At 44.2% G+C, this 27,689-nt stretch overlaps 1 protein-coding gene and 1 long non-coding RNA gene across 2 annotated transcripts; one reads left to right on the top strand and one right to left on the bottom strand.

Moving 5' to 3' along the window:
- Positions 1-18,009: 18,009 nt before the first annotated feature.
- Positions 18,010-20,394, bottom strand: LOC119303913. Its single transcript, XR_005148031.1, has 4 exons — positions 20,133-20,394; positions 19,761-20,012; positions 18,449-19,309; positions 18,010-18,357 (listed from the first exon to the last, which is right to left on the bottom strand). It is a non-coding gene; the product is annotated as an uncharacterized LOC119303913 (long non-coding RNA).
- Positions 20,395-22,748: 2,354 nt separating this feature from the next.
- LOC119303912 (protein FAR1-RELATED SEQUENCE 7-like) lies at positions 22,749-25,199 on the top strand. The gene is made up of 5 exons (XM_037581059.1): positions 22,749-22,902; positions 22,995-23,252; positions 23,542-23,806; positions 23,901-24,591; positions 24,761-25,199. The coding sequence occupies exons 1-5, from the start codon at positions 22,859-22,861 to the stop codon at positions 24,763-24,765; spliced, it is 1,263 nt and encodes a 420-aa protein (XP_037436956.1). The 5' UTR covers positions 22,749-22,858; the 3' UTR covers positions 24,766-25,199.
- The last annotated feature ends 2,490 nt before the right edge of the window (positions 25,200-27,689 follow it).

The following is a 27,689-nucleotide window of genomic DNA, read 5'->3' as shown; positions in this document are numbered from 1 at the left end:
GACGACATCATGAGCCTATTCAATCGGCAGAGATTTGTGCTGGTGCACGAGGCGGATGAAAAATCCATCTCTACTCGCCCACCTCAACCTGACAGACGTAGATCTATCTGCTTGCAAAACAAGGGATAATGCATGGCGCTGGCATGTCCCACTATGGGCATCTTCACTTCCGCATCCTGCACGATTTCATCGTCGCCAAAAACATGGTTGTAGGCAACGAGCAGTTATGCGAGGGGTGCTCATTGGGAAAGCAGCACCAAGGGCTACGGCGCCACAACGTACCGCGCGAAGGAGCGGGTTGAGCCCACGCACGGCAATCCATCCAATGACTCAAGGAGCTAACAATTACTTACTTCTCATTGTTGACGATCATAGACAACACATGTGGTTGGAAGTTCTCAGAACAAAGCACGAAGCCCTGAAATTCTTCAAGAAGATGAAGGTGTAGACAATATGAAATCCTAGAATTATGTGTTGTATTGATCTGACCCTCGTAGGGGTATATATAGAGTATAATATGGGGAGAGAGACTTGAAGTAGAGGGAAGTCATACACGATTTAACCCTATTCTATCTCTAACTCCTAATCTATAACTTAAACATAATTATACTTATAACATTCCCCCTTAGTCGTAGCGGGAGTGAAGCGGACAATTGCGACTGAATTTGAAGTCTTGCGCTTCTGTCATCTTCTCTGCCGCGTCATCATCAACTGCGTCTCTAATGGGTCGACATCTAGTGCGGTGACTGCGTCCCTTTCTGGTGCCTTCCTTGTCTCTCCTCTGTTCCCTCCCGCAGTCATAGCGGAAGTGGCATGGACGCTAGTGACGATGCGGACGCTGTTGACTGGAGTAGCTACCGATGAGTTGCTGTAGACCAAGCCATTAATGTCGATGTCGAGGTAGCCGATGATGGTGATGTAACCGTGGTTGATGGTGTAGTCGTCATGGATGATGAAGCCGGACAAAGCCAGAGGCGAAAAAATGCGCTATGACGGAGCTGCAGACGTGGACGATGCACCTTGCGGATGTCAGAGGGTGCCGTCGGCAATGAGTCCAACGATTTTGCCAAGACCGGAGGAAGCCCATCGAGCACACATCGGTTTTGCCAGAACCGTGTGACTGTGTTAGGATCGTCACTGTAGTGACGCCGTCTCGATGCAGTCGTGCCGTCGTGGATGACACGGTCGATTCCGTCGTCGAGGTCGCGTCTTGCAGAAAAGTTTGTCAGTGAACGCTAGGTGTCCATCTTGTAGACGAGGCGGCATCAGCGGTGTGTTGATGAAGACCACGAGTCGATGATGAAGACCTTGGTGATGCAGTGTCGTCAACGAGGCAACATGCGTGAAGTGGTGTGTCGCTTGAAGGCGTCCCTTGCTCGCGACGTGTGTTGATGCCTTGCTGCCGGACATGAAGTCATGTTCCACAATCCACACCCATCGATCTGCGTGTGGTTGATGCTTCTTGTGGATGTACTCGACGAAGTATGTGGTTCATAGGCTGAACGTAGTCGTACAGGTTAATGCAGATGCAGATGCAGTTCGGCTCGGGTCGATGAATGTTGATGCAGATCGCTGGGTGTATGTCGATGTGTCGGCTCGGTGTAGATGGCATGGCGGCGCGCGAGTGGTCTGGTCGATGGAGTCGGCTTGGTGCAGACTGTGTCTGCTCGTGTGTTGGAAGTCGACGAAGACAGCGGATCGATGCGCCCACGGAGTCGCCGTGCGTCGGGATGATGTAGACACGTGCAGCCGGGCCCTCGGAGTTGCATCGTTGAAGCTAGCGGAATATATCGATACCAAGCTTGAGTCCTAATCTGATATAGCAGGTACGTACTCCATGGGTCGATGGAGGTGCTTGCCGATGTAGTTGTGCACGCTCCCGGCCTCCGATCGAGTTCCTGACTTGTCGATGGATGGGTGCAAGTGCCGGCTCCCTGTCCGAGTTGCCGATGCGATCGCCGTGTGTTGAAGCCGATCGAAAACCGATCGATGGTATGCGTGGACCGCCTGTCGCCCGGCGTGCTGGTCAGAGCCAGAGGTCGGTGAAGATCGATGCGCCGGGTCGGTGTAGCGTGCATCGCGTGCTCGTTCGCTCGAACGATGCTCCCGTCCAGCGACCGTGCGCTGGATCAGTCTGCTGCTTGATGGGCGTGTGCGTGCGAGGCCGCCCCTGGAGGTCGAGAGATCAGCAGCTTGCGAGAGTCAGTCCGCCCTCTTGTCACCGCTCGGCGTCGCTTGGAGCGCTCGCCGTCAAGGATGAATATGCGCTGGTTTCCACCGGATACAAGGTCGTGGAGATCTAGGAATTTATTTGCGGCCACTACAGAAAATTTCGAAAATTGATCTATCTAATTAAAGAACAGATCCGATCTTTGGTCCGAGGAGAAGAGATTAATCTCCCCAAGGGCGGGAAAGTGGTGGGAAAACATAGGATCGGTGTCGTGAGACTAACCGCTCTAATATATACCATGTAGACAATATGAAATCCTAGAATTATGTGTTGTATTGATCTGACCTTCGTAGGGGTATATATAGAGTATAATATGGGGAGAGAGACTTGGAGTAGAGGGAAGTCATACACGATTTAACCCTATTCTATCTCGCTCTAGCTAACCCCTAATCTCTAACTTAAACATAATTATATTTCTAACAGAAGTCAGTCGGAGAGCACCAAGTGAACCTAAAGACGATGGTGTGCCAATAAGATCGCAATGGTGAGTTCAATTCACTGGAGTTTGCGGAGTTCTGCGGATAGCAGCCACACCACAACACTGCACTCGCCAGAACAGAATGATGTGGTGGAGCATCGTTGTGGACATCACGTGAGAAGGCGGCGAAACCTTCATGGTACTCCGTCGATACCACAGCCATTGCAGATCCTTCGACAACCATGACAAATCAGATGCCATGGCACAAAATACAGGTATGGTAGGGTTTTAAGCTAACGGGGCGGACAATGTGGTAGGTGAATAAGGCGAATCCTAACTAGTTGAGCGCGCAACGTGAATCAGTGCCGTTGCTGGTCCATGGGGATGCGAGCCATTGCATGTGCATGGGCTTTTCTCTCTCTCTCTCTCTCTTCCTAGGCAAGTTCTGACACATGCATGGCCTATATTATCTTTCCTCTCTCCTCTTACTCCATCACTTTTCATTTTCTTTTGACAATTTAGATGGTACGTATCTTTAAAACCGAAAATTTGTTTTCGAATATTTTTACATATTTGAACTCATGACACTAAGCTCTTTAGAACAAGTATAGTCTTGGATACATTTGAAACATATGTTTTTGAAACTTTGCTTTAAACAGCAAAGAACTTTTAATTTTTATTGTAAAGTGCTAAATAAACAGAATAAGGGGCTGAAGAACTTTCTAAATAGTGGGTCGGCACTTTGTTAGAAATATGAAAGAACTTTGCTGGAAAATGTATCTTGAACCAAAGAACTTATAGATAGCTTGGCCTAACTTTAATGAAAAGTTTATGGAACTTTTTTGCAATATATTGATATTGGACTTGTTTTGTAGAGCTGAGCGTGAGAAATTCAAATACATTAACGAATTTAAATTTGCACAATTTATTTCAAATTAATAGTGACATATTTGTTTATGTTGCAATTTTGTTTGAAGAGGCGACATGCACATGGAGTAGAAGTAGCCGCAGCATGCATGTGGGCCAAGGGAATACAGTGCATGGCTGACAACGTGATGGAGAAGGTTGATTAGACAGGACCTTAGATGGAGGGCCAGGATACAGGTTGCGGGGGCAACTAGTTAGGATACAGGTTGTGTTTTGGGACCAACCCAACCCAACCCAACCCAACCCAACCGGGCCAACACCATTCACCCAGACGGAATACATAGATAGATTTACTCAAAATCTTCTCAATTTACACTCAAATAACATAAGTTTGTGACACGCCACGTCTTCGGCCTTTTTTCTATTTTTTGCCCTCTACGGTTCAAATCTACTCCCTCCGTTCTATAATGTAAGACGTTTTTTTAAACTACACTAGTGACAAAAAACATCTTACATTATGGGACGGAGGGAGTAGTTTCGTTTTCTACACTCCCGCTAATCGAAATTCATAGTTTTCGAATCTGATGTTTTGCCAAAAAAAGAGGGGTTTTAGCAGAGATAAAACGGTTTAGGGTTTGATCATGTGTGCTTGTTTCTCTCTCTCTCTCTTTTTGCTGGATTCAATGAAGATTTGCCTACAAAGATAACGAGTTAGGAAATATCAAATTTTGGGTTTAGGTTTTAAGCACGAAATCGTAGGTTTCTTCATAATTCAGCCACATGTGTCAGAAGATACTGGTTTGCGTTGAAGCTGAATACTTGATGATTTTGAATGTTGCAGATGCATGGCGGAAATTTGGCATGCTGTATTGACAAAAACAACACCTCCAGAACCTTAATCTGATATATGCCCAAGGAATTTAACTGGTTTTGATTATTTGAAGGAACGTCTGTTTGATTTGGGATTTAGCACAAGTGACGGTATGTACCATCTGAGTAGAGGAGCATAAAGGATGAGCATGGTTGAAATCACCAACCAAGCTTCAATTCAAACGATAAGAATATGAAGCATTGAAACTATTTGATTTGTGTTGCTACATGACACCCTGGTTTAGATAGACAACCTGGTTTAGATAGACAACCTGACCGAATTGTTGTTATTCTTGATCGATTGAATGCTTGACAACTCTTTTAGCCATTTCTTTTACAAAATGATCTCGCCATCCACTACCACATGGCCTTGTGTAAGTGGACAGAGGAACATACATCAAATTGCTATAATGAATTAATGTAAATTGGATGGATGCCTTCGCTCTTGTCGCTTTTTTCCCAAACACACCGCTTGGAAGAGCAACAACAACCCTTGGCCAATTCAGATGCCCCTAGCTATGCACCCTGCTGAACTGACTCATGTTGACTGTTTGGCTCCCCACCACCATTCAATGTGATGCCGACTTTTATGTGTCAATAGTTTCGACAAAAAGAGATACCGAGTCACCCTCCCTATTCTCACCTCTCCCATCATGACGTAAGAATGACTATTAGACATCTTCAACCGCAAGTAGTGCGAGGATACACGGACAGGCACGAGGGCATGTATAAAATGGACAAGTGCAACTAGGTGAAGAGGAGGCAGCGATAACAAAGATTATTGCCCTCGCGAATGATCTCCAACAGATGGAGGACTAATCATTGTGTTTTCCATAGGGGAAATTTACTATTATAGTCAATCTTCAACACATATCTTTTTGTTTTTTGTTTTTACTTTATGGAGGATCATAAAAGATCATCCTATAGCAAGTAATGGCATAGAAATATAACATTGACCTTTATGGCATCCTTCGTTCCTTCCCAACATGCCGCTCATCGTTCTCCATCTGGTACCTTGGTTCACCTCCTGTGGTCAAAATACTAAGGAGAATCCACTTGCAACCCTTGGATGAAAAAAGTGGAAGGAAAATTAGCACCTTGGAGAGGAGCATGTTGCCATGTAGGTCACATCATTTTGGTTAAGACGACACTCACGACAGTGGCCATTATCATATTACACCGCTTGACCTCCCGGTGTAAGTGGCTAAAATATTGATAGCCTGAGGCATGCCTTCTTTGGGCAGGGACCGGTAAGACGAATGATGGCAACTGCAAAATTAAATTGGGAGTAAGTTTGCAAGCCCAAGGAGTATAGTGGTTTGGGAATTCTTAATTTCGGGAAGTTCGCCACCATGCTTCGATTAAGATGCTTACGTCTTGGCTACTATGACCTGTCTAGGCCTTGGTGTGGTATGGGGACGCCATGCAACAACGGTGATCGCGACCTCTTCACAACGGACACTAAGGTAATGCTTGGCAATGGAACTAAAGCCAAATTTTGGGAGTCATCCTGGCTGGAAGGGCAAAGGCCTAAAGACATTGTGCTATTTTTTTCAAGATGTCCAGCAACAAAGGCAGCACTGTGTTACCGAATGCATCACCTATTTGCTAGTGGTAAGGGAATGTCCAATAGCATCCCGCAAATCGGGCTCACAATACGCCTGGGGACACGGATACAGGAGATTGCCATTAAACCGTATCCATCAAACATTCGCCATCATTTTTTTTTCATATGTCCAGAGCACTCAAAATAATTATAAGACGATTGAGCAATAGCACAATTCGTCCAGCGTCCAGAGCACTCAAATTGAATTATTACATCCAATATAACCGGATGTCCAAAAAGTTTTTCAAAATCATCAATCCCAATTCAACGTAATTCGAGCCCAACAATGTGTCAGTATCCGGAAATGCTGGTCATCCAGACGCTATGTCCGTTGAACTTGATCCAACAATGCATCAACGTGAATGGGCCTGTCCTCCATTGTATGGTACAGCGTGGCGACACATCCGGAGCTATACAATGTGATGATCACCAAGTTGCAACATTGAGTGAATCAATGAATTGACCAACATGTAGAGCAACAAGAAGCAAAACATATGATCTCCTTGATTGCCGTGCCAGGTGGCCACCTTCGTTCTCTTCACTTGCGCAATTGCAATGCAATACTTGATGACGGAGTTCGAGATGGTGTACTGTCAATGGGTTAGCAACTTGACATTTTGATCATGGATTACGTGCAAGTTGTAAGGTGCGAAGTACTTTTACTTATGAAACCAAGAAATCACATTTTGTGCGACAGAAATTACATACATACAGGATTACTACTGTTGTGTGCCGTACGCGGGCGGGCCGGCGAGCGTCGGCGGTCCGTCGGCGTACCTAGCGATGGATGGATCCATCAAGTAGTATCGACGGACAGACGGACCACCACGAGCTCCAGTGCATGTGCTATGTTGTACTCCTACCTATACCTACATAATACTAAGTAAGTAGGTACTATCATTCCCCTCGCTCGGCCGCTTGGTAGGTAGGTAGGTAGGTACAACATCCTGTTCGTACCACAGCCAGGTATTCACGTAGGCAGGTAGGTAGGGTATATATACTTCTTCTCCCTGATTCATTCAATTGCATGGACACAAAGGCTCAAAAGGCTTTTCACTCAATGCGATGGCCTGCGCCGTCCGTCGGTCGGTCCCTCAACTGACCGACCGATCGACCTATTTTGTAGGAAAAAGTTCAAAACAAATCTTCAACTTGTAGAAAAAAGCTAAATCGAACCCTCAACTCCCAATCTCTGAAATCAGGGTCTATTTTAAACTCAAACTCTAAGTGCGTTCCCAAACAGGGATTGCTGACGTGGCAGCTTAAAGCCGGGATTGTTGACTGCGGCTTGAGGGAGATTTTTCATTTCCAGGGTCCTTTCGCACCCACTAGTCGCAATAGGCCACCCCATTAGCGTTCGCTCCAGATGAAAAGCGTGTGCTGCAGGGATCGAAAGCGCCAGCTACAGATGCAAGCGTGGGATGATAGCCAGTAGAACTAACGACCACTGGTGTCCGTTAGGCAACGTCACAAACTAATAGCAGCGCCAGATCCTAAAAAAAAGGCTAAACACTCTGTTCGAAAAAAGTGAATATTTTGCAAAGTTGTGAACACAAAATTTAAACTCAAACATTTTTCAAATTTTGAACATTTTGAATCGACAACATTTTTTGAAAGCACAAATTATTTTTTAAAACCAAGGAGGTACTGTAGCAACATATTTTTTAAACACAAACATTTTTTGAACTTGGAAAATTTTTGGAAAACGACAACATTCTTTTAAAACTAAGAGGTGTTTAATATGCAAAACATCTGCTCTTGTTCCTCAAAAAGATATTAGGAAGACTAGATTTTTTCGAATTTACGAGCATTTCTTTAAAACACGAATATTTTTCTAAACAAGATTTATTTTGAAAACACAAACTTTTTTACAAACCTAGGTGGTACTGCAGCAAACATTTTTTGAAACACAAACGTTTTTCGTACATTTATCATTTTTTAAAATTTGGAGGTACTCCAGTGAACAACTTTTTAAAATGCAAATATTTTTTTCAAATTCTAAAATGATACTTTTTTAAAACACAAACATTTTTTGAAAACCTAGGAGGTACTCTAGTGAACGTTTTATTAACACAAACGTTTTTCAAACTTTGAACATTTTTTTGGAACTGAGAGGCACTGTAGTGAAAAACAAATTTAAGATGCAATCATTTTTTTCAAATTAGTGAGCATTTATTTGAAACATAAATATTTTTTGATTTCAAACATTTTTTGAAAGTGTGAACTATTTTTGAAAACCTAGGAGGTACTGTAGTGCACATTTTTTTAAAACACAAACATTTTTTAAACTTTGAATGGTTTTTTAAACTGAGATTTTTTTTCCTTTTTGAAAACAATAACATTTGATCATGTTTTTTTGTGGATGAAATTCTGCAACAACGTTAAACATTTGATCATGTTTCATCTCACGAAATTTTGGATCACATTTGATATTGTTTTTTTTTTTTGTAAACTCGGGTGTAGTACACTCGAGAATAGAAAATGCACTGCCTATATTAAATTAAACATCCTGGACAAAGAATTGTAGTCGAAAATACGATGGTAATACATAGCAATTACTACCTCTGTAAACTAACATATGACATTTTAGATCACTTGCAGAGGGAGCATTATTTTATTTCTCACGTTCACGAGACAAACTGAATCTGTGACCATATCGTTTAATTTCATAAGTTTCAACAGTAGTGATCTTAAAGAGTGTGTATCTGAAATTCCAAATGGTTGGTGTTAAATGCTTTTGCACTACTTGCGCACCGATGTAGAAGTTATTCTATCTAGCAAGGTGCTACTTACTTGAACTATATAAAGGAATCGTCGACATTGACCACATGGCATTTGGCTTTGGCTCATAACATAGGAGAAGCAAACCTGTACAACGTCAATTAGGATATCACAAAGAAGTTGAGCTGTTCAGGAACCAAATTAATGTTCAGACTATGCTTGCTTTTGGGGATTGCTTTTGCCTCCTTGCTCTTGTATGGCACAAAATCATAACTCATTACTTTCTATATATGCAACAACCATACTAACCACGGAAACAACATTAAAAATAATATTAACCATGGAAATCAATCAAGAAACACACAAACAAATGGGCATGTTTGAAGAAGAAAAAGTTGTTGCTGTCGGCACATTAAAAACAACAACAGAAAATGGAGAGTGAGAATACTTGGAATTTTCCTAAAGGCTGCAGTGGGCATTCGAATCGTTTGTATCCTTCTGTTGCCTGCTCTGGGCATATCCTCGGATCTACTCCCTCCGTTTTAAAATAGATGACCCAACTTTGTACTAACTTCAATACAAAATTGGGTCATCTATTTTCACTAGGTAACAATTTGATAACACAAACTGAAGGTGCCGGCGGCCGGGCTGGGGTGCCTGGAGTGCAGGATTACGTACTGTTGTGTGCCGTACGCGGCCGAGCTGGACACCGGTCCGTCTGTCGGTGTACCCACCTAGCTAGCGATCCATCCATCCATCCATCAAGTAGCTAGTAGCGATCGACGGACGGGCCACCACGAGCTCCAGTGCGATGCATGCATGCATGTTGTTCGTACGTACGCATCGTGGATCTCATTCTCATCTACCTACCGACATACTCTAGTTGTAGGAGTATGTATGATAATATCATTCCCCTCGCTCGCTCGGCCGCTTCGCTTGGTACGGTACGGTAGTCGGTAGGTACAACTCTACACACAACATCGAGTACCAGAGTCAGTCAGTCAGTATTCACGTAGGTAGGGTAGGGTAGGGTAGGGTAGGGGTAGGGTACACCGACATGTTCTTCGTGAACCAATTGCATCGCATGGAGACAATGCGACCATGCGATGCGAGGCTAGCTGCATCTGCATCTGGATGTGTGTGTATGTGTGCTTCCCTTCCCTTGCCTTGCCTTCCTGTGCATCTACATATGTACTACGTACATGGGATGGGACGGAGATCCCGATGATCCGTCGGATCCAAAAGGGACAGCTCAGATCAAGCATCGTACCGCCGGCCTGCCGGGTACTGTAGCTCATTCACAAACCTGCTTATACTATGTGAAATGAAATGAAATGAAATGGGATGGTATGGCAGCAGACTGAGAGATGCCATCCCATATCTCGCAATGCACCACAATGTTGTCCAGGCTCAGTATCTCAAGAGGAAAAAAATGCATATAAGAGGTACTCGGTCAGCTATGAGAAACTGCCGGACTTCTGCTTTTTCTGTGGATGCATGGGGCACGTGGTTGAAGAATGCGGAGATGGTGTTCATGATCCCTTGGAGTGCGAGTGGGGTGACTGGCTCCATTGGAGTAATGAGCCACCGTTGGGAGGGGCAGGAAGTGGACGTGGAAGGGGAGGTGTAGCGCGTGGAAGAGGGAGAGGAGGGATGGGGGGAGCTAGTAGGGGAGGTGTGGGAGGGAAAGGTGCAGGTCGAGGAGGTCGAGGCGGGTCGGATCTTCGGACGGATAGTAGGGAGGAAGATGTACTGCAACCGGGTTTGGATAACCTTGCTAATGCCTCCCATGAGCAAAACTTGGGAGATGAGGATCTTCGAACAGCCCGGAAGAGACTTATTACTAGTGATGGTACTGTGAGTGTGCGTGGGCAGCCGGGTCTGCATCTGGCCGGTAAGGTATCGAGCACAATTCTCATGATAGAAGGAGGGAGCACCTCTGCAAGTCATGATACTGGACCTCTGTCTACTCCAGGGAAAGTTCCAATTGTTAAGAGAAGAAAACAAGGTCTTGATGGTGAGTGTGTTGATATGGATGTGGCGTCCGAGGCGGCCTCCGATGTGGAGGGCCGCCGAGGCCAATGAATATCTTGAGTTGGAACTGCCGGGGAGGGGGGAATCCCCGGACAGTTCGTGAATTGGCGACTATAGCTCAGTCGCATTACCCCAATTTGGTTTTTTTGTGTGAAACTCGACAGAAAGCTGATAAGATGAGAAGGATACGAGGACGACTAGGACTAAAGGGGTTCACAGGCGTGGACTGCAATGGGATGAGCGGAGGCCTTGCCTTGTTTTGGAACGAGTCGTATGTGGTGGAAATATTGGACAAGGAGGAGAGATTTATTGATGCCCTAGTGCGGGTACAGGAGGGTGCAGCTCAATGGAGATTGACGTGCGTGTATGGTGAACCACGCCTGGAGAACCGACATATCATGTGGGAGAAGCTGCAGCGATTGAAAAACGTTAATGACCTACCCTGGCTTGTGGTGGGCGATTTTAATGAAGCTATGTGGAATTATGAACACTTCTCAGTGACACCGAGGGCAAAATCTCAAATGGTTGCCTTCCGGGATGCGTTGGAAATTTGTGGCCTAGTGGATTTGGGCTTCGTGGGTCTACCGTTTACTTACGACAATAAAAGAGCAGGTGCAGCAAATGTGCAAGTTAGGCTGGACAGAGCAGTAGCCACAAACACATGGAGGAACTTATTTGCGTTTTCTTCAGTAACACATGTTCCGTCTCCTTGCTCTGATCATGTTGCTTTAGTTATTAAAGGGGTGGCTGACCCAGGCTCGGCCAGAACTAAATAGAGACGGTATGAAGTTTTCTGGGAAAGAGACTCGATGCTTCCAGAGGTGATAAAAGATGCATGTGAAGCGGTGGGGAGTGTGCAGAATCTACCCCAATTACGAGATGCCTTGACTAAAACATTTTCTTCTTTGTGCTTGTGGAGTAAGAAATTGGGAAATGTTATCCGTGAGCTGGCTAAGTCACGTTCCCAGTTAGAAGAACTGATGCACATGAACACGGATAGGCAAGATATCACAAGGGTTACTGATAGGATGAATGAGTTATTGTATCAGGAAGAGATGATGTGGCTCCAAAGATCTAGGATAACCTGGCTAAAGGAAGGAGACAGAAATACCAAATACTTTTAGAGTAAGGCAGTCTGGAGGGCAAGGAAAAATAAAATTCGGGAACTCACTGATAGTATTGGGGTGGTTCATTCGGATTTTGAAACTATGGGCAGAATGGCAAATGAGTACTTCCAGAATATTTTTTCGGCTGACACCTCCCTTGATACATCGCCAATACCCGGCCTTCTGGAAGTCAGGGTGTCGGATGATGATAATATTAAGCTTTGTGCGCCTTTTACTGACAAAGAGATTGCTGATGCATTATTCCAAATTGGGCCGCTCAAGGCTCCAGGACCGGATGGCCTTCCGGCCAGGTTTTTTCAGCGTAATTGGAGTACCATTAAGGACGGGGTTGTGGCGGCAGTGAAGGATTTCTTCCACACAGGTATAATGCCGGAGGGGGTAAACTCTACTTCTATTGTTCTTATTCCTAAGGTAGCGAACCCCTCTAAGTTAGCAGATTATAGGCCTATCAGCTTGTGCAATGTCATTTATAAAGTGATCTCGAAGTGCTTGGTGAACAGGTTACGGCCTCTTTTGGATGATATTATATCACCAGAACAGAGTGCTTTTATTCCGGGGAGGATGATCACTGATAATGCGTTGGTAGCTTTTGAGTGCATCCATTATATCAAGCAAGAGAAAGATCCGACGAAGAGTTTTTGTGCTTACAAGCTAGATCTGTCCAAAGCATATGACAGGGTTGATTGGGGCTTCTTGAGGCAAGTGATGCAAAAGATGGGTTTCTGTCAACGATGGGTGGACTGGATAATGTCTTGTGTCACGTCGGTGAGATACTCGGTGAATTTTAATGGAACTCTTTTTTATTCGTTTGCGTCGTTGCATGGGCTGCGGCAAGGAGATCCCCTCTCCCCGTTTTTATTCTTGTTCGTTGCAGATGGATTATCAACCTTGCTGAAAAGTAAGGTGGAGGTGGGGGATATCTCCCCAGTTAAAATCTGTAGAGGTGCTCCGGGTATATCACATCTGTTGTTTGCGGACGACACCCTATTGTTTTTTGAGGCGACTAGAGATCAAGCTGAAAAGGTGAGAGTGGTGCTGGATGCTTTCGGCAGGGCAACAGGTCAACTTTTAAACTTTGATAAATGCTCAATACTGTTCGGAGATGCATGCCCGGTTGGGGTTCAGGAGGAGGTATGTGAAGCTTTACAGGTTACTAATCCTCATTTTGAGGAAAGGTACTTAGGGCTGCCAACCCCGGAGGGGCGTATGTCAAAGGGCCGCTTTCAGAATCTGCAAACAAGTCTCACCAAACGTTTATTGCAGTGGGGAGATGGGCATTTGGCACAACCGGGACGCGAAGTTTTGATCAAGTCCGTTGCTCAGGCGCTACCAACTTATGTACTGGGGGTTTTGAAGGTTCCTTTCTCAGTGTGCGATGATCTTACTCGTATGGTAAGGAACTTCTATTGGGGATCAGCGGAAGGGAAGAGGAAAGTGCTTTGGCGGGGCTGGGATAAACTGCTCCAGGCCAAGGACAAGGGAGGAGTGGGGTTTAGAGATTTTCGGATGTTCAATCAGGCCTTATTAGCACGCCAAGCATGGAGACTAATAACCAGACCAGATAGCTTATGTGCTCAAGTTTTGAAGTCAAGATATTACCCAATGGGGAAGCTCGAGGACACAGTCTTCTCGGGCAATGCTTCTTCGTCATGGCAAGTTATTAGTTATGGTTTGGAGTTACTGAAAAAGGGATTGGTTTGGAGAGTGGGAAACGGAAGAAGCATCCGAGTGTGGCGTGACAATTGGATCCCGAGACCGTTTTCGTATAAACCCATCTCTCCCCAGGGCAGATGCCGTATTCGATATGTTTCAGACCTGTTAAATCCAAATGGTTCGTGGAACTATGGTCTCCTCACTACGTACTTTGTTGATGCGAATGTACGCGAGATAATGAAGATCAGAGCCTCACCCAGGCTAGAGGGGGATGTTCTTGCTTGGGGTCCTGGGAAGTATGTGGTCTTCACAGTTAAGTCGACTTATGACCTAGCGTTTGGCGAAGTGCATAGAGGGTCTGAGGCCTCTTCGAGCTCAGTTCCGTCAGGACAGAGGAAATGCTGGAGCTTTATTTGGAAGAGTTGGGCTCCACCCTCGGTTCGTAATTTTGCATGGAGGCTCGCCACTAACTCACTCCCGACCTGGCAGAGAAAGCACAAAATTGGCCTTGAAACTATGAGCTATTGCCCGGTATGTGGGATGGAGGAAGAAGACAACTATCATCATTTCGTTCGGTGCCAGTTTGGACGCGATCTTTACCTAGCTATGTCTGAAGTGTGGGCAATTCCGGCGCTGGATTGGATGACAAATAATGGAAAAGAGTGGCTGCTTCATGTTTTGGCCCCCCTGAATGAGATTAGCCGGATGATGATTATGATGATTTTCTGGCGATCATGGTTTGTTAGAAATGAAATAGTTCATGGTAAGCCTGCACCCCCCATGGAGGCCTCGATGAGATTTCTTCGGAGTTATGTTGACTCCCTAGTTGGCATCAAACTAAATCCCCAGGTAGATCCGGCAAAAGGTAAAACTAGTATCATCTATGAAAGACCCGATGTGAAGTCTACTAATGAGCCTGTAGAGAGAAGATGGAGGCCTCCGGACATGGGATGGAACAAACTTAATACGGATGGTTCTTTTATCTCCTCTGAAGTAGCCGGAGCTGGAATGATTTTGAGGGATCATCAGGGGGACATTAATTTTTCAGTTTGCAGGGGGCTGTTCTCATGCCGGGATGCATTGGAAGCGGAGCTATGTGCATGCATGGAGGGTTTTTCCTTGGCTATTCAACGAAGTGACCTCCCGATTGTTGTGGAGATGGATTCTATGGAGGCAGTGACCATGATTACATGTGCGGGCGTCGATCGCTCTGTGTATGCTCCTATTGTGCAGGAGATTAAATACCTGATGGGTCTTAGACATAGTTGCATTGTTCATATTTCTAGATCCCAGAATAAAGCTAGTCATTGGTTAGCTGTTTTTGCTAGAGATGAAAGTAGGACCATGACCTGGTTAGGGGCGGGTCCAGCCTCGTTGTTGGAGGTAGATGCTGATGATTGTAAGGATATTTTGATTGAGTAATGCAATTTCTTTCCCGCAAAAAAAGAAAAAAATGCATATCATGTAGACCTGAAAATCCATTTAAAAACGAGGATATGAACCTGTGATTATCCATCTTTTTTTTCCTATTTTTTCTACTTCGTTTTATTATTTTTCAAAAATTCCCGAAAATTTCAATAAATCTTCGTGCTTTCAAAATTGTTTATGATTTTCATAATTTCTTCCGAAAAATCAATTTTTGTTCAGAGAATCGGAAAAAAATTCTAGTTTTAAAAAAGTGTATGGATTTATTAATTTGTTCTAGAACTTTCAGAAAATGTTCAAGATTTTAAAATTTTGTTTTCAATATTTCTCAAACTGTGTTCGGGATTTTCATAAATATTTGGAAAATTCAAATATTGTTTGAAAATTTGAAATATTTCTTAATATCAGAAACATATTCATGATTGCTTAAAAAACTAACTAAAAGAGCTAGAAAAAAAAATAGAATCCCTACATTCGTTTTTGAGAAGAAACCGAATCCCATATGATGTTGTCGCTACGGTTCCTTGCTAATAGGCCAGGTCACTTGATGACACCTATGCGAAAGGCCAACAACTCGACACAGAGAGCGTTATATAGGCAGTCCCATCATTATGAACAAACGAGCACATTGTAGCTGGTATACTCTGAAAGCATTTCCCATCTATTTTAGTTATTAGTTTTTTCTAAAACAAATCCGTTTCCATTTTTACTTTTGGTTTCTCTTCCCTTTTACTTTTCTCTTTTCACTTCTTATTTTCTTATTCCTAATTTATTTATTTTTATATTTTTCCATATTCGTGAATATTTTGAAATTCACCAATATTTCAAATCAAAAATATATTATTTAAATTAATGAATTTTCTGAATTAGTGACTTTTAGAAAAACATGAATAATCATTAACAAATTTTTTCCAATTATGGACATTTTATGAATTTTCTAGACATTGTTTGAATTTGTGTACATTTTTGAATTTTTCAACGCGTCGCTCTACAGGGAAACAAGAGGTCTCGACAGCGTCCACACTTAGGACATGGTCTGGCTCCCGCATGAGCTCCTACATATCGTCATGGATGGCTTTGCGAACCCTGCGTACCACGCTCGCTTTCAAGCGGTGTGTCGTTCATGGCGCTTGCTCCCTTCTCCGGTCAAGCCACCTATGGTTGTGCTCTTGGTAGGATTCATGTTGCTCTGCTTACAAAGGCTCTACCCCTTCATGGAGCACGACCGCTGCATCGGCTCCACCGATGGCTTCCTTGCTATCAACACCACCAATGATCGAAAAAGGCACACCTACAAGTCTATTAAACCTTGCTCAATGACGATGGTGGAACTCCGGAGCTCTATGCAATCATTGGCAATGTCGTTTTCGAGACGTTTGAAATCAACAAGGTGCTCATGCAGTCGGGCATCGATGTCGGTTGTCTCGTAGATAGGACTAATTAAATTATTGTATTATTTCGGTTCCCATGAAATTACGAATCACATGTCCTCAATGTATATGTAAAGTTTTATTAATAAATACAATAACTTATAGTCCACACTAACATATAGATAAAGTTCGGGCCATAAATACAACAAATAGAACGAATATTCGATTCTGCACCCAGGCTCAGATGCTCCCTAAATCAACACCATTAAAACGCATGTGGATCTGGGCCAGCGGCTGTATTTCACCAGCGTATATCACGAGTATTTAGTCCAGCCACAGTGTGCAATAACTGCGACGGACGCGGCGCACTATTTGCGCAGACCAGCTTCTGAAGACGGCTCAGCTCCTGACCTGAGCCCACCTGAGCCTTCCACGGCGGACACACAAACGAAACCGGCCGTCTCTCCCAACCACCACCGCTCAATAGCTACCTGTAGGCCAAAAATATTCCACCCTCCGTTGCTAGCACACACTGCAATTTATGGGCTAAAAACTACAAGCCACTACAATGTCAGTCATCATTAAGCTGCGTTTCTCTCAAACTTAAGACTGAACTTGGTAGCAAGAGGAACAAATATACAGTGTGAGATGGAGAACGCAACACTACTTTCCCGCCACTAGAGCCTTTGTCATGCATTTCTTGCCCTCACCCGATCCATTGCAATCGCAACTCGCAGAGGTGAAGTGAGGCATCATTAACGATAGAATGAAAAAAAAAAAGAACATAAAAATAACAATAAATATGATCTAAAAGATTCAGAGCAGATGCAAGTTATTCTATAAAGCTACAAAGCTGATTCAACTATGGTACAACAATGATTCAGCAAAAATAGTATCTGATTCCCAACTCAAAAAGAAAAAAAATCTATAAATATTCAGAGCAGATCCCGTAGATAGAATACTGAGAATTACAAGGTAAAATAATTATTTATTTAGATCATCATCTTCTTCTTCTTCAGTCAACCAACCAAAGGAACCAGGGAAGATAAATGGATAGCTAAAAATTAACCTCTTGCTCGGCAAACTCAGTGAGAGATGTTTGCAAGCTGTAGTTGAAGCCCAGAACAAAATGAATGTTTGATGGTCTATTGCATTGGCCGTGCACTCAGTCAGTCGGTCAGTCAGCACTGTTAGAAGAACTACAACGTTATGATGGGATGTTGTGATTTAACGAGCAGTGCTCCAACCTCTTCTGAATATCTGGTTCAACTTACTAGTCACAAACAAGTTAATGTGCTCTGATTTCATCGTCAGCTACACCAAAAGTTAGATACAGGAAACCAAATTATACTGGCTAAGTATTTAGTGTCAAGAAAACCACCAGATGATCTTTAAAAAATAACAAGACTTCGATTAATAAAAACCAAAGCCAATTCTTCAGTTCAAAGCCAAATAGAGACACGAGGCAGATCAATCCGCAACTATTTCAAATGCTGACCAATAAGACTTGATAATTTTAATGTCAACATGCACGGTAGCTATTCAGCCCAAATTCCAAAACTGACAACGAACTTGCCCTCCATATCAACCTGAAGTAGCCACTCATCAAATTTGAAGACCAAGCCAATTCTTCAGTTCAAAGGAAAACAGAGACATGAGGCAGATCAATTGGCAATTATTTCAAAAGCTGACCAAAAATAATTCATAATTTTAGACAGTATGCATATCTATCACACACATAAATGTCTAGTATATAAGTTTGCCTCAGTCTGAACATGTAACATGCTGCAGATTGCCCTGTTTTCTTGTACAACCTAATTATCATTTTAACTGCATAGTTAAAATAACATACAAGCTTTGGGTCTTCAGTTAGATAAATCACAAAGCTGACTATCAACAAGCAGACCAGCACACTGGGCAATAGGAGAAGAAGATTTACAAACTTTGGACCATCAGTTAGTATCGATAGGACAAGTTGTATATATTTTGCTTACATATCGCTCTATTGCCAAGTTTGTCCTCCTAACTAGTCCACCCTGGTAGAAGACAGACTTTGTCAGTTGTTTTAACATCATGTATGTGGTCTGGGAATTACTGTTTTATAAAATTGGAATGATTAATACTCACTATCATTGTCCGCTTCTCTTCATAGATTTCTTCACGCTCACGATCATACTGGAGTCGCATGTACCGCCTCACAAATATGTGCATCGGGCTTGCGGGCGGCATGTAAGACTTCAACACGTGGTTCGCACTCTCACTCCGTTGTGTGCTTGTCATCTTGGCACAGAACACCCCTTTGAAGTATGGCTTCGCCCATTTCGAACGTATTTCATATATCTGAGTCATATAAGGATGCATGTCAAGTTGTACTTATCAAGCAACATGCCCCATGCTGTCCCGAACTCATCCTTTTTTCAGCATGTGATTCACAACTTTATGGAACTCCGCCTGAAAGTAACTCTTCTTCGTCTACAGTGGTCCCAAGCTTTCCTTCGCCTTCTTTAGCAAAAACCCAGTCAAAATTCTCAACCTACTCATCACCACACCAGCAACGATAATGCTTTGGAAGTGATTGTTTACTCCGACGAACAAACCAAAAGGCAAGTCATATAAGTTGGTTTTGTATGTTGTGTCAAATGATACCACATCACCCAAGAACTGGTATTGCATCCTATTGCTTCCATTTGTCCACATCAAATTCTTCACTCGGCTTTCACTGTTTGAGAGCACTCGGCTTTCACTGTTCGCGAGCACTTTGTCCTTTCAGCATTTAGTCTTCTTTTGCCGTACCGGATCCCAAATCCAGTCCCATGAATAAAGATTGTAGAAGCCGTACGCCTCACCAAGTGAGTCGAAGGTGAGGCCAGGTTCAGGCTTGATAACACTTCTTGTAGGTTCTTCGGCATATTTTCTTATTGTTTGCTCCAATGCACTCATCAGAGAAGGACACGGTCTCCTATCTAGGGTGCAGTTCCTAGACGCAACCTGAGATTTTACAGTAAAAAAACATTGGCATTTTGCAAAAAAAAAATATATATATATATATATATATAATAATAATAATAATAATAATAATAATAACAATAATAATAATAAATTGGTTTCCCTGGAGACAGTTTTATCTGTATTTCCAATATTGATCTCAAACATGAGATTTTACAGTAGAGAAATGTTGGACTCTTCAAAGAAAAAAAATCATGCATATTCTCTCATTCCTGTCAGGTTTGTCATCTTCCAGTATTTTGATCTCAAACCAGATTTTTTTTACGGTAATAAAGAACATTGGGCTGTTCAAGAACAAATCCTGCATGTTTTCTCATTGCTAAAAGTTTTGTCAGGCTTTCAGTTTTTTAATCTCAAAACCAACATGTTGTCTGCCAACGTCTCGTGTGCAAAGTTTAATTTATGAAAAAAAATGGAATTAGTTTCAGCTCACCTCTTCGTCCACCCAGGGGCCTCTCGGTTGACCCGGTCAGTCAATGTGCTGAAGCAGTGGGGGATGAATCTCGACGCCGTCGGCCACCGCAGTCCGGTCGGCTACCGGCCACACGCCCAACATTCTGCCCGCAACCAGAGTAAAATTTGTTCTTGTTCACCAGTCGGATCCGCTAGCCCAGCAGTTAATAACGCAAGTGGCACTGGATCTGGGTTTTCCAAACCATCTGCTAACTTATCTCGAAGGAGAAACCTGTAGAAACACACGCCATTGGCATCAGCAAAATTTATCAAAAAATAAGATCCGCTAGGCCGTCAATTCACTCAAACATCGGACAAGGCAGGGATTTTACTGCTACATGGATCCACTTACCAGTCGACGACATCTAGCAGGAACTCTAAACCGCCGTCCTCCATAGGCGATTTAAGCAGCCGCATCAAGAACAGGAACCATGGCCGCCGAACTGCAGTCCAATGGGGGAGGGAGTGTTGTGGGCGGAACTGCGGTCCAAATGGCTCAGCTATATCACGACGTCCTGTACGCCGCTCCTGTTCCTGGATCAGACGAAAAGCAAATGATCCGAGCCACGGATCAGATGCGCGTACTCCGCCGGGAGGTCCCCCCATACGCTTCGGGCCCGCGCATGCGACACTGTTTTGTACAGTATTGCATCGGTAAGTCAGATTCCGGGATTTACTACGTTCCCTGACACGTGAATTGTTCACATCCCGAGACAACAATAGACCGTCACGATTTCAGATGCAGCTGAGCCCGGGCACCGAATCGCCACGTCCCAAATAGAAGCGCTTTTATAGAGGAAAGAGAGGAGCCCCGACCCACATCCAACCAATGGGACCTCGTCTAGCTTACTAGATCGGATGGCTGCAGTGTTCTCGTTTATCCCTCTTGGAGGCGACATTTTTGGAGATGAGATCTTGTTGACACTTGTGGCTTTTATCTTTTCGGTGGGATGCTGATGCGATGATGATGAGGCGACAACTAACGGAGGATTTACGCTGAGGCGGCAGCTTTGGATGGCAATGCAGCAAGACGGTATGGGGTAGGTCCGCGACTTTGCACGACATTGATGGTGACCTAGTGCTACGAGAGTAGCGAGTTCGTCAGCTCTATCGAGGCGATCTGATGGGTCGGCCTGGCCGGAAGTCGAGGTGGCGGCCACAGATGTTTGGTGGAGCATTCATTGTCTGTGGGTGGTCTTCTCGTGTAGCAAGGGCTACAAGGCGCCCGAGCCATGCGGCGCTTCAGCTCACGTGTAGGCGGGGGATGCTGGAGCTATGGCTCCAGAGCCGATGGTAGTGTTTGTTGCGGTTATGGCCTTGGGTCATGTGGTTGATGATGCTTTGTTGCTTGTGAGATTTTCGATTTCGTTTTCCTCATAAACTAGGTGCAATGTATCCAAAATACATATGTATAGACACTTATTTGTGAGATTTATAGTTAATAGTTTGGTCGGTATCCAAACCCACTTTTGACAAGTCAACTGAGGTATCAAAAGTATATTTTGAGCAGGGCGCAGTCTGAATAATGGCATATTTTTTTTTGGAAAGATGACACAAATGTTATTTATTAATTGCAAACAAAGTAGAAATCACAAGGTCTCATCCGCATGTCACTAGGCAAAAGAGTGGATGACACCTAAATAAATTCCTAGTGACTAGGCTAGGCTACACTATTCTTGGGGTACTTTCGGTGCTCCAAGTTTAAAAATAAATCTTAAATATTTTCCAAAATTCTGAAAAAATTATGAATGTTCACAAGGAATATGACTACAACCCCTAAATATTTTAGGTCTAAACTCGAAATGTATATTGAGGAAAAAAAGTGAAATCCAAATGTGAATAGTGCCAATGTTGATTTTATCCTTTTTACACTATTCATGCCAGATTTCACATTTTTGTTTCTTAATGTACAATAAGAGTTTGGACCTGAAATTTTTAGGGGTTGTAGTTAGATTCCTTTTTTTTTGAAAGAAAACAGTAGAACAATCGTTCCACAGTATATATTAAAAATAATGTATATAGAAAGAGAAAAATAAAAAACCAAAGAAAGAGTAAACATAACTGTCCAATGCTAGCTCTAGAGAAACTCATGATGGATAAAATAAATATCTAACTTAAGTGTTGCTCAATCCAATTGTTGAGCTGATCTTCAAATTTATGCTTAATTCTGTGCTTGAGAAACAACAAATCTTTTCTGAGCAAAGTTCTTCAAGAAAGCACCGAAGGTGTCTGAGCTTTGAAAAGTTTTCCATTCCTCTGCATTCGAATATGCCAGCACCCCATTATAGCTTTCTTTGGCCATGTTATTTTGAGAAGACATGATTGCTTTATTAGTATGCCTGAAGTATATCATTTTTATGTCAATATTAAATTTTTGTTTTGAATCTTATGAATCTGAACATTCATGCCACAATAAAGAAAATTACATGGATAAATATGTTAGATAGCATTCCACATCAAAAATTCCACTTTTATCATTTACCTACTCCAGGACGAGTAGGAATTAAGCTTGGGGATGCTTGATATGTCTCCAACGTATCTATAATTTTTATTGTTCCATGCTATTATATTATCTGTTTTGGATGTTTTATATGAGAGGGGCGATTTGGAGCCCGAGCTCAGCTGCTCCCTATATCTCATTCGTCTGTTCCAGTCTCGGGATGCGATAAACTCCAGCTGGCCTGGTGGTTGCGAGCGCAGATAAATGAGATATACGTTGAAATACTGTAGCGAACAGTGGGCATGCGAGTGGAGAGGCCTGACGGCCGTTGGGCCGTATATGACTGGGCCGTGGCCCAAGAAGGCGACTTCACGCCTGGGCCGTGGATCAGGTCGTCTGTTTTCTGCCTAGGCCATGGATCAGATAGTGAGACCGTGATGTGTGTTGCTGTCTGAGCCGGTCGGCGGGCCATAACGAGCATGCACGTGCGGTCGAGGAAAAAAACATATCCAGCCATTAACCCTGTTCCTTCTGGAGACCGCCGACCTGAAGCAGCTTCGTAGAGGAAACAAATCAGGAAGAACAGCCGAGGGCAGTGAGGGCGTGGGACGCCCTTGATCCGCTTCGCCTGCGCGTGGATGGACGAGGAGGGCATGGAGTTTCTGCTTGATGCGGTTGACAGGTTAGTCAAACCCATCCCCACTCCCCCGTCAGATTTGCGCTGTGCGTATGCTGTGTGGATTTTCCCTAAGCGATGCGCTGCCCCTTCCGTAGGTTTCCCATACGGGAGGAGTTTGCTGATAACATTGAACAGCCAGATCCGGTTCCTCTTCTGTATTTGTTACAGAACGGGGGCGACGGAGAGCAAGGTGCTATTGCAGCGAACAGTGGTTTTGGGGTGGCTCAGTTGGCCGGTGGAGATGTCTCGCCCGACGAGCAGGGCGATGCCAGGAGACGGCGAGCTTCGTCTCCGACGAGGTCTGCTCAGTCAACTGGCCGAGTTAATCCAGAGGCCCCCGGCTGGACTAAAAGGTTAGCAAAAATTTCGTTTCCACTTATTTGATTGCAACCTGAAACTGCCATATAAGCAGGGGAAAGGGTTATGTCGTGCTTAATACCAACACATGGAGAGTGAAAACGCATCGAATGAAATGAAAAAAATCCAAATGTGCAAACATATCTGCTTCCTTGTGTGTTTGGTGCAGTGCTATATCTGAATTCTGCTATGCTCGTTCAGATTAACAGCTTGGGGGGTGTTCAAACAAATTGTAAACTGTTGTGTCTGGGAAAAGTTATGCAATTAAGTTGCAAAACAATGCAGGTGGCGTCTTGGGAGTGCGCCACCAGACCGTGTGCCATGCTCATCCAGGATGACTGCTCTGGAGTTAACAATCCGCAAATATGCGGAGCAACCGGACAAGAGCGTGATGCGGCCTGAATTAGGCCTCAGCTTTGACTCGTTGGGTGAGGCATACGACTTCTACAATCTTTATTCCTGGGAGATCGGCTTCGGAATAAGATATGGGAAAAGCAGACTAAATGCTCAAAGGACAAAGACGATGCAGGAAATTGTTTGTGGATGCTCGGTAAGTGCCATCACACGTGCATGTAGGATTATTTGTGGGCGCATCGGAGCACGCGCACTTGACAATTTTTTTCTGTCTGGTTGTTTCCCTGCAGGGAAAACCGAAAGCAGAGAACAGCATATCATGCCGATGCGAGTGTCCAGCACTGATTAGGTTGCTGCGAGCATCAGACAATAGTTGGTACATCACCGAGCACCGGGAAAATCACAACCATTCTCTGTCGCTGACTATGGGTGAGAAGGTGCACTGGCCGTCACATAAACACATAGATGTTTACACCAAGGATCTAATTAGGCAGCTAAGGGAAAACAATGTCAATTTGGGAAAGGTGTACAGCATAATTGGGAGTTTCTTCGGGTCTGTTGAGAAGGTGCCATTCACAAAGAGGACACTCAGGAATATATGTGGAAAGATTAGCCGTGAACAAGCTGACGATGATGTCCGAAAAACGCTTGAAGTGTTTGCTGACGTACGCTCAAGGGATACAGGGTTCACCTATGTGGTGCTGGCTGACAAGACAAGTAAGGTCAAAAATCTAATGTGGGCGAATGGCAGCAGCCGTATGCAATACAAATTCTTTGGGGATGTTGTAACGTTCGACACGACGTACAGAACAAACCTGTATGATATGCCATTCGGCTTATTTGTCGGAGTTAACAATCATTACCGGAGCATCATCCTGGCAGGGGTGTTAATGCGCGATGAGCAAGAAGAGAGCTTCGAGTGGGTTTTCACAGAATTTCTTCGTATGATGGGCGGGCCTGCCCCCAGAACTATACTCACAGGTCAGTGCTATGCTATTAAAAATGAAATGGAGTATCAAAAATATTTTTGATGGAAGTATGGCACATGATATGTACATTATAAGTAGAAAATGAGCTCAATTCTCCGGAAATCCATTTAACTAATTTTTTAAGAGGTGACTGATAATTTGATTTTATAACTGCAAACCAGTGTAGGGCGATGGAGGTCGCGATCAAGAAAACTTATCCTGACACTGTCCACCGTTGGTGCAAGTGGCATGTCCTCAAGAAGGCGAAGGAAACGCTGGGCCCACTATACACGAAGAAGAGCGATTTTCAGGCTGAATTTCATAAGGTAGTGAACCACATGTTAACGGAAGAAGAGTTTGAATCAGCTTGGGCAACGCTGCTGGGTAGGTACAACTTGAGGAGTCACGCCTACATGACCCAAATATATGAAACCCGGAGGAAATGGGCCAAGCCATATTTCAGGGGTGTGTTCTGTGCAAAGATGACAAGCACCCAGCGCAGTGAGAGCGCAAACCACATGCTGAAGTTGTCGTGGTTTTGTCACGGCAGATGTCCTAGAGAAAGGACTTAGTCGTGGAGCCATCGCGACGGGTTAGCTTGAAGGGGTTAAAGCGGATACAAGGACGCAAGAGAGTTTATACTAGTTCGGCCCCTTCAATGAAGGTAAAAGCCTATGTCTAGTTGTTATGGAATTGATGGGGTTTCGATGACTAGGGAGCACACAAGCTTCGCCTATGTCTCGAATTGTTGTCTGTTGTCCCTGAACCACCGCCGGGTCGTCCCCTTATATACACGGGTGACTCCCGTCGGCTTACGGAGTCCCAATACCAGCTCATAGATGTGTCCGGTTTGGTCTCTACTTATTCCTAACTTTACAATACAAGTTAACTACTAACGCCGGTTTACGGCTACAGGCCTTGAACCGACCATGGGCCTTGAGCCCTCCTCTGTCTTCTTGGGCTTTAACATACTTAACTACTGACGAAGTTAACTCGGCCCAGATAGGCCGGTTTACGCCCAGTAGTAATATCCCCAACATTAGGCCCCAGATTGATTTGAACGGGTTCATGTCAATCCTTTAATAAAGCTTCATCTTCAACATCTTTTTATAAATTGGTAAACCGCCATGATTTCATCTTCTTTGATTGTTGTAAACCGGAGTGACGTCGCCTGTCATAACGAAGCTATCCATTATGCTTCTTTATTTAATAGATCGGCGGAAATCGAGGCGATAGCTCCGTTTTGTGGCCCCTTGATTGTCGCGCCTGACTCATGTTCTTTCGCCTTATAAATAGGACCGAAGGGTCATTTCTTTCCTCCTTCCGTGCCTTCTTCGTCTTCCTCGCGTCGCCAGCCTCGGAGCTCCGCCGCCGCCGTCAACCTCTGCCTCATCCTTGGCCGCTGCATCAACCTGAGCGCACCAGAACATCGCGACAACCTTCCGCATCTTCCTCAGCTCCGGTAAATCTTCTATCCTTTCCCCCGTAGATCTGGCCTAGGGTTTCGCAGTTCTTCAGTGTTCATCGTCTGCATCTTGCTCATACGATAGATCTTTAGATGAACCCGCAAATCTTTACTCTGTGCAACGATAGTTGTTTGACCTTCGCCTTCACTTATGCATCTCAAACCATAGATCTATATGAACGTTTTGCTCATTGGTTCGGTACTGCTCCTTGAACCTCTAAGCATTTATCTCTTTTCTGAACTTGCTTCAGATCCAATGCTGTAAAGAAATCTTGTGAAACCTGTTTCCGCGTACTTGTCCATCCGCAATCTCAGCTTTTCAATGCTTAGATCAGGCGGTTTAACCTTATAGAAAATTTTCCAAACCGGTATATGCCATTAGTCCCCTTGTTGAACCGCCAGACGTTGGTTGCTTCATGAAACTCCGGTTCAGATAGTTCTATCTCCGGTTTAACAGTGCACATACCAACGTACCTTGATCAAATGCATTTTTTGAACCGGGATCTTCTACCTTGCAGATTCCATCATGGCCAAGCAAGTATATGAGTGCAATTGGGTTTCTTCTCGCGTCACGGAGGATCAACTGGACGATTTAGTCCTGATTGGCGCTTTAGGCAGTAAAGATATCATCCATTGGAGGGCTCCTAGCAAAGAATGCCCTCCCACACCTCGAGAAGGACAGGTTGTTGTTTTCGTAGATCACTTAGCCCGGGGCTTTAAGCCGCCCGGTTCTAAATTTTACCGGGATGTTTTAGCCGATTTCCAACTCCATCTGCAAGACACTGGCCCCAACTCTGTTACAAATATGTGTCACTTCCAAGTGCTCTATGAGGTGTTATTTCAAGAGGAGCCCACAGTGGAATTGTTCAGAGACCTTTTCCATTTAAACCGCCATACTGAGTTTACTGATGGCTCTAATACAGAGTTGGGTGGCGTGGCGATTCAGAAAAGGAAAGAGGTCACATACCCTCACGCCAAGCTGCACAGTCACCCCAAGGAGTGGAATCAGACATGGTTCTACTGCAAAGACACCTCCCCTGCTGGTGGGAATCCCTTGCCTGGCTTTCGTCCGGAGCGGCTCAGCAATACACACCCTTTTCCTCAAAGATTGACTGCTCAGCAGAGAAGCAAATATGCTCCCCAACTGTCAAAGCTCAGAGCCTTTATGGCCAACGGTTTAACAGGGGTTGATCTCGCTCGCTGTTGGATATCATGGAGCATACTGCCCCTTAGTCAGCGCTCCGGTTTGATGTGCGAGTATACTAACAGTGTTGATGACCCACTGCGACATTCAAAATTCTAGCTCTCCGATGAAGAAATCACAGAGGTTGTGAATAAGATGCTGAATGAACCGGAACACGTCTGCGCTAGAACCGGCTTGCTTCCCTTCTGTGCCACCAACAAACCTCCAGCTGTAGGACTTTGATTTTTCTCTTTACTGAATCTGTTATTGATATGTCTGGTCATTGTTTAATATCAGTGTCTGCATAATCAGGGCAATGATCCGTTTTGGAGCAAAAAACTGCCGCAGGAGAAACCAGAAAAACCAGACAAACCGGAAAGAGCAACCGGGCAAAAGACTAAAGCTGTGAAGAAGACTGCCCACAGGAAAAGAACCACTGCATCTTCTACTCCGGCCCCTGATG

Source organism: Triticum dicoccoides, chromosome 5A (assembly GCF_002162155.2).
Source record: "Triticum dicoccoides isolate Atlit2015 ecotype Zavitan chromosome 5A, WEW_v2.0, whole genome shotgun sequence".
NCBI classification, from domain to species: Eukaryota; Viridiplantae; Streptophyta; class Magnoliopsida; order Poales; family Poaceae; genus Triticum; species Triticum dicoccoides.
Note: the sequence above shows the minus strand (reverse complement) of the source record. Positions and strands in the feature narration are given on the sequence as shown.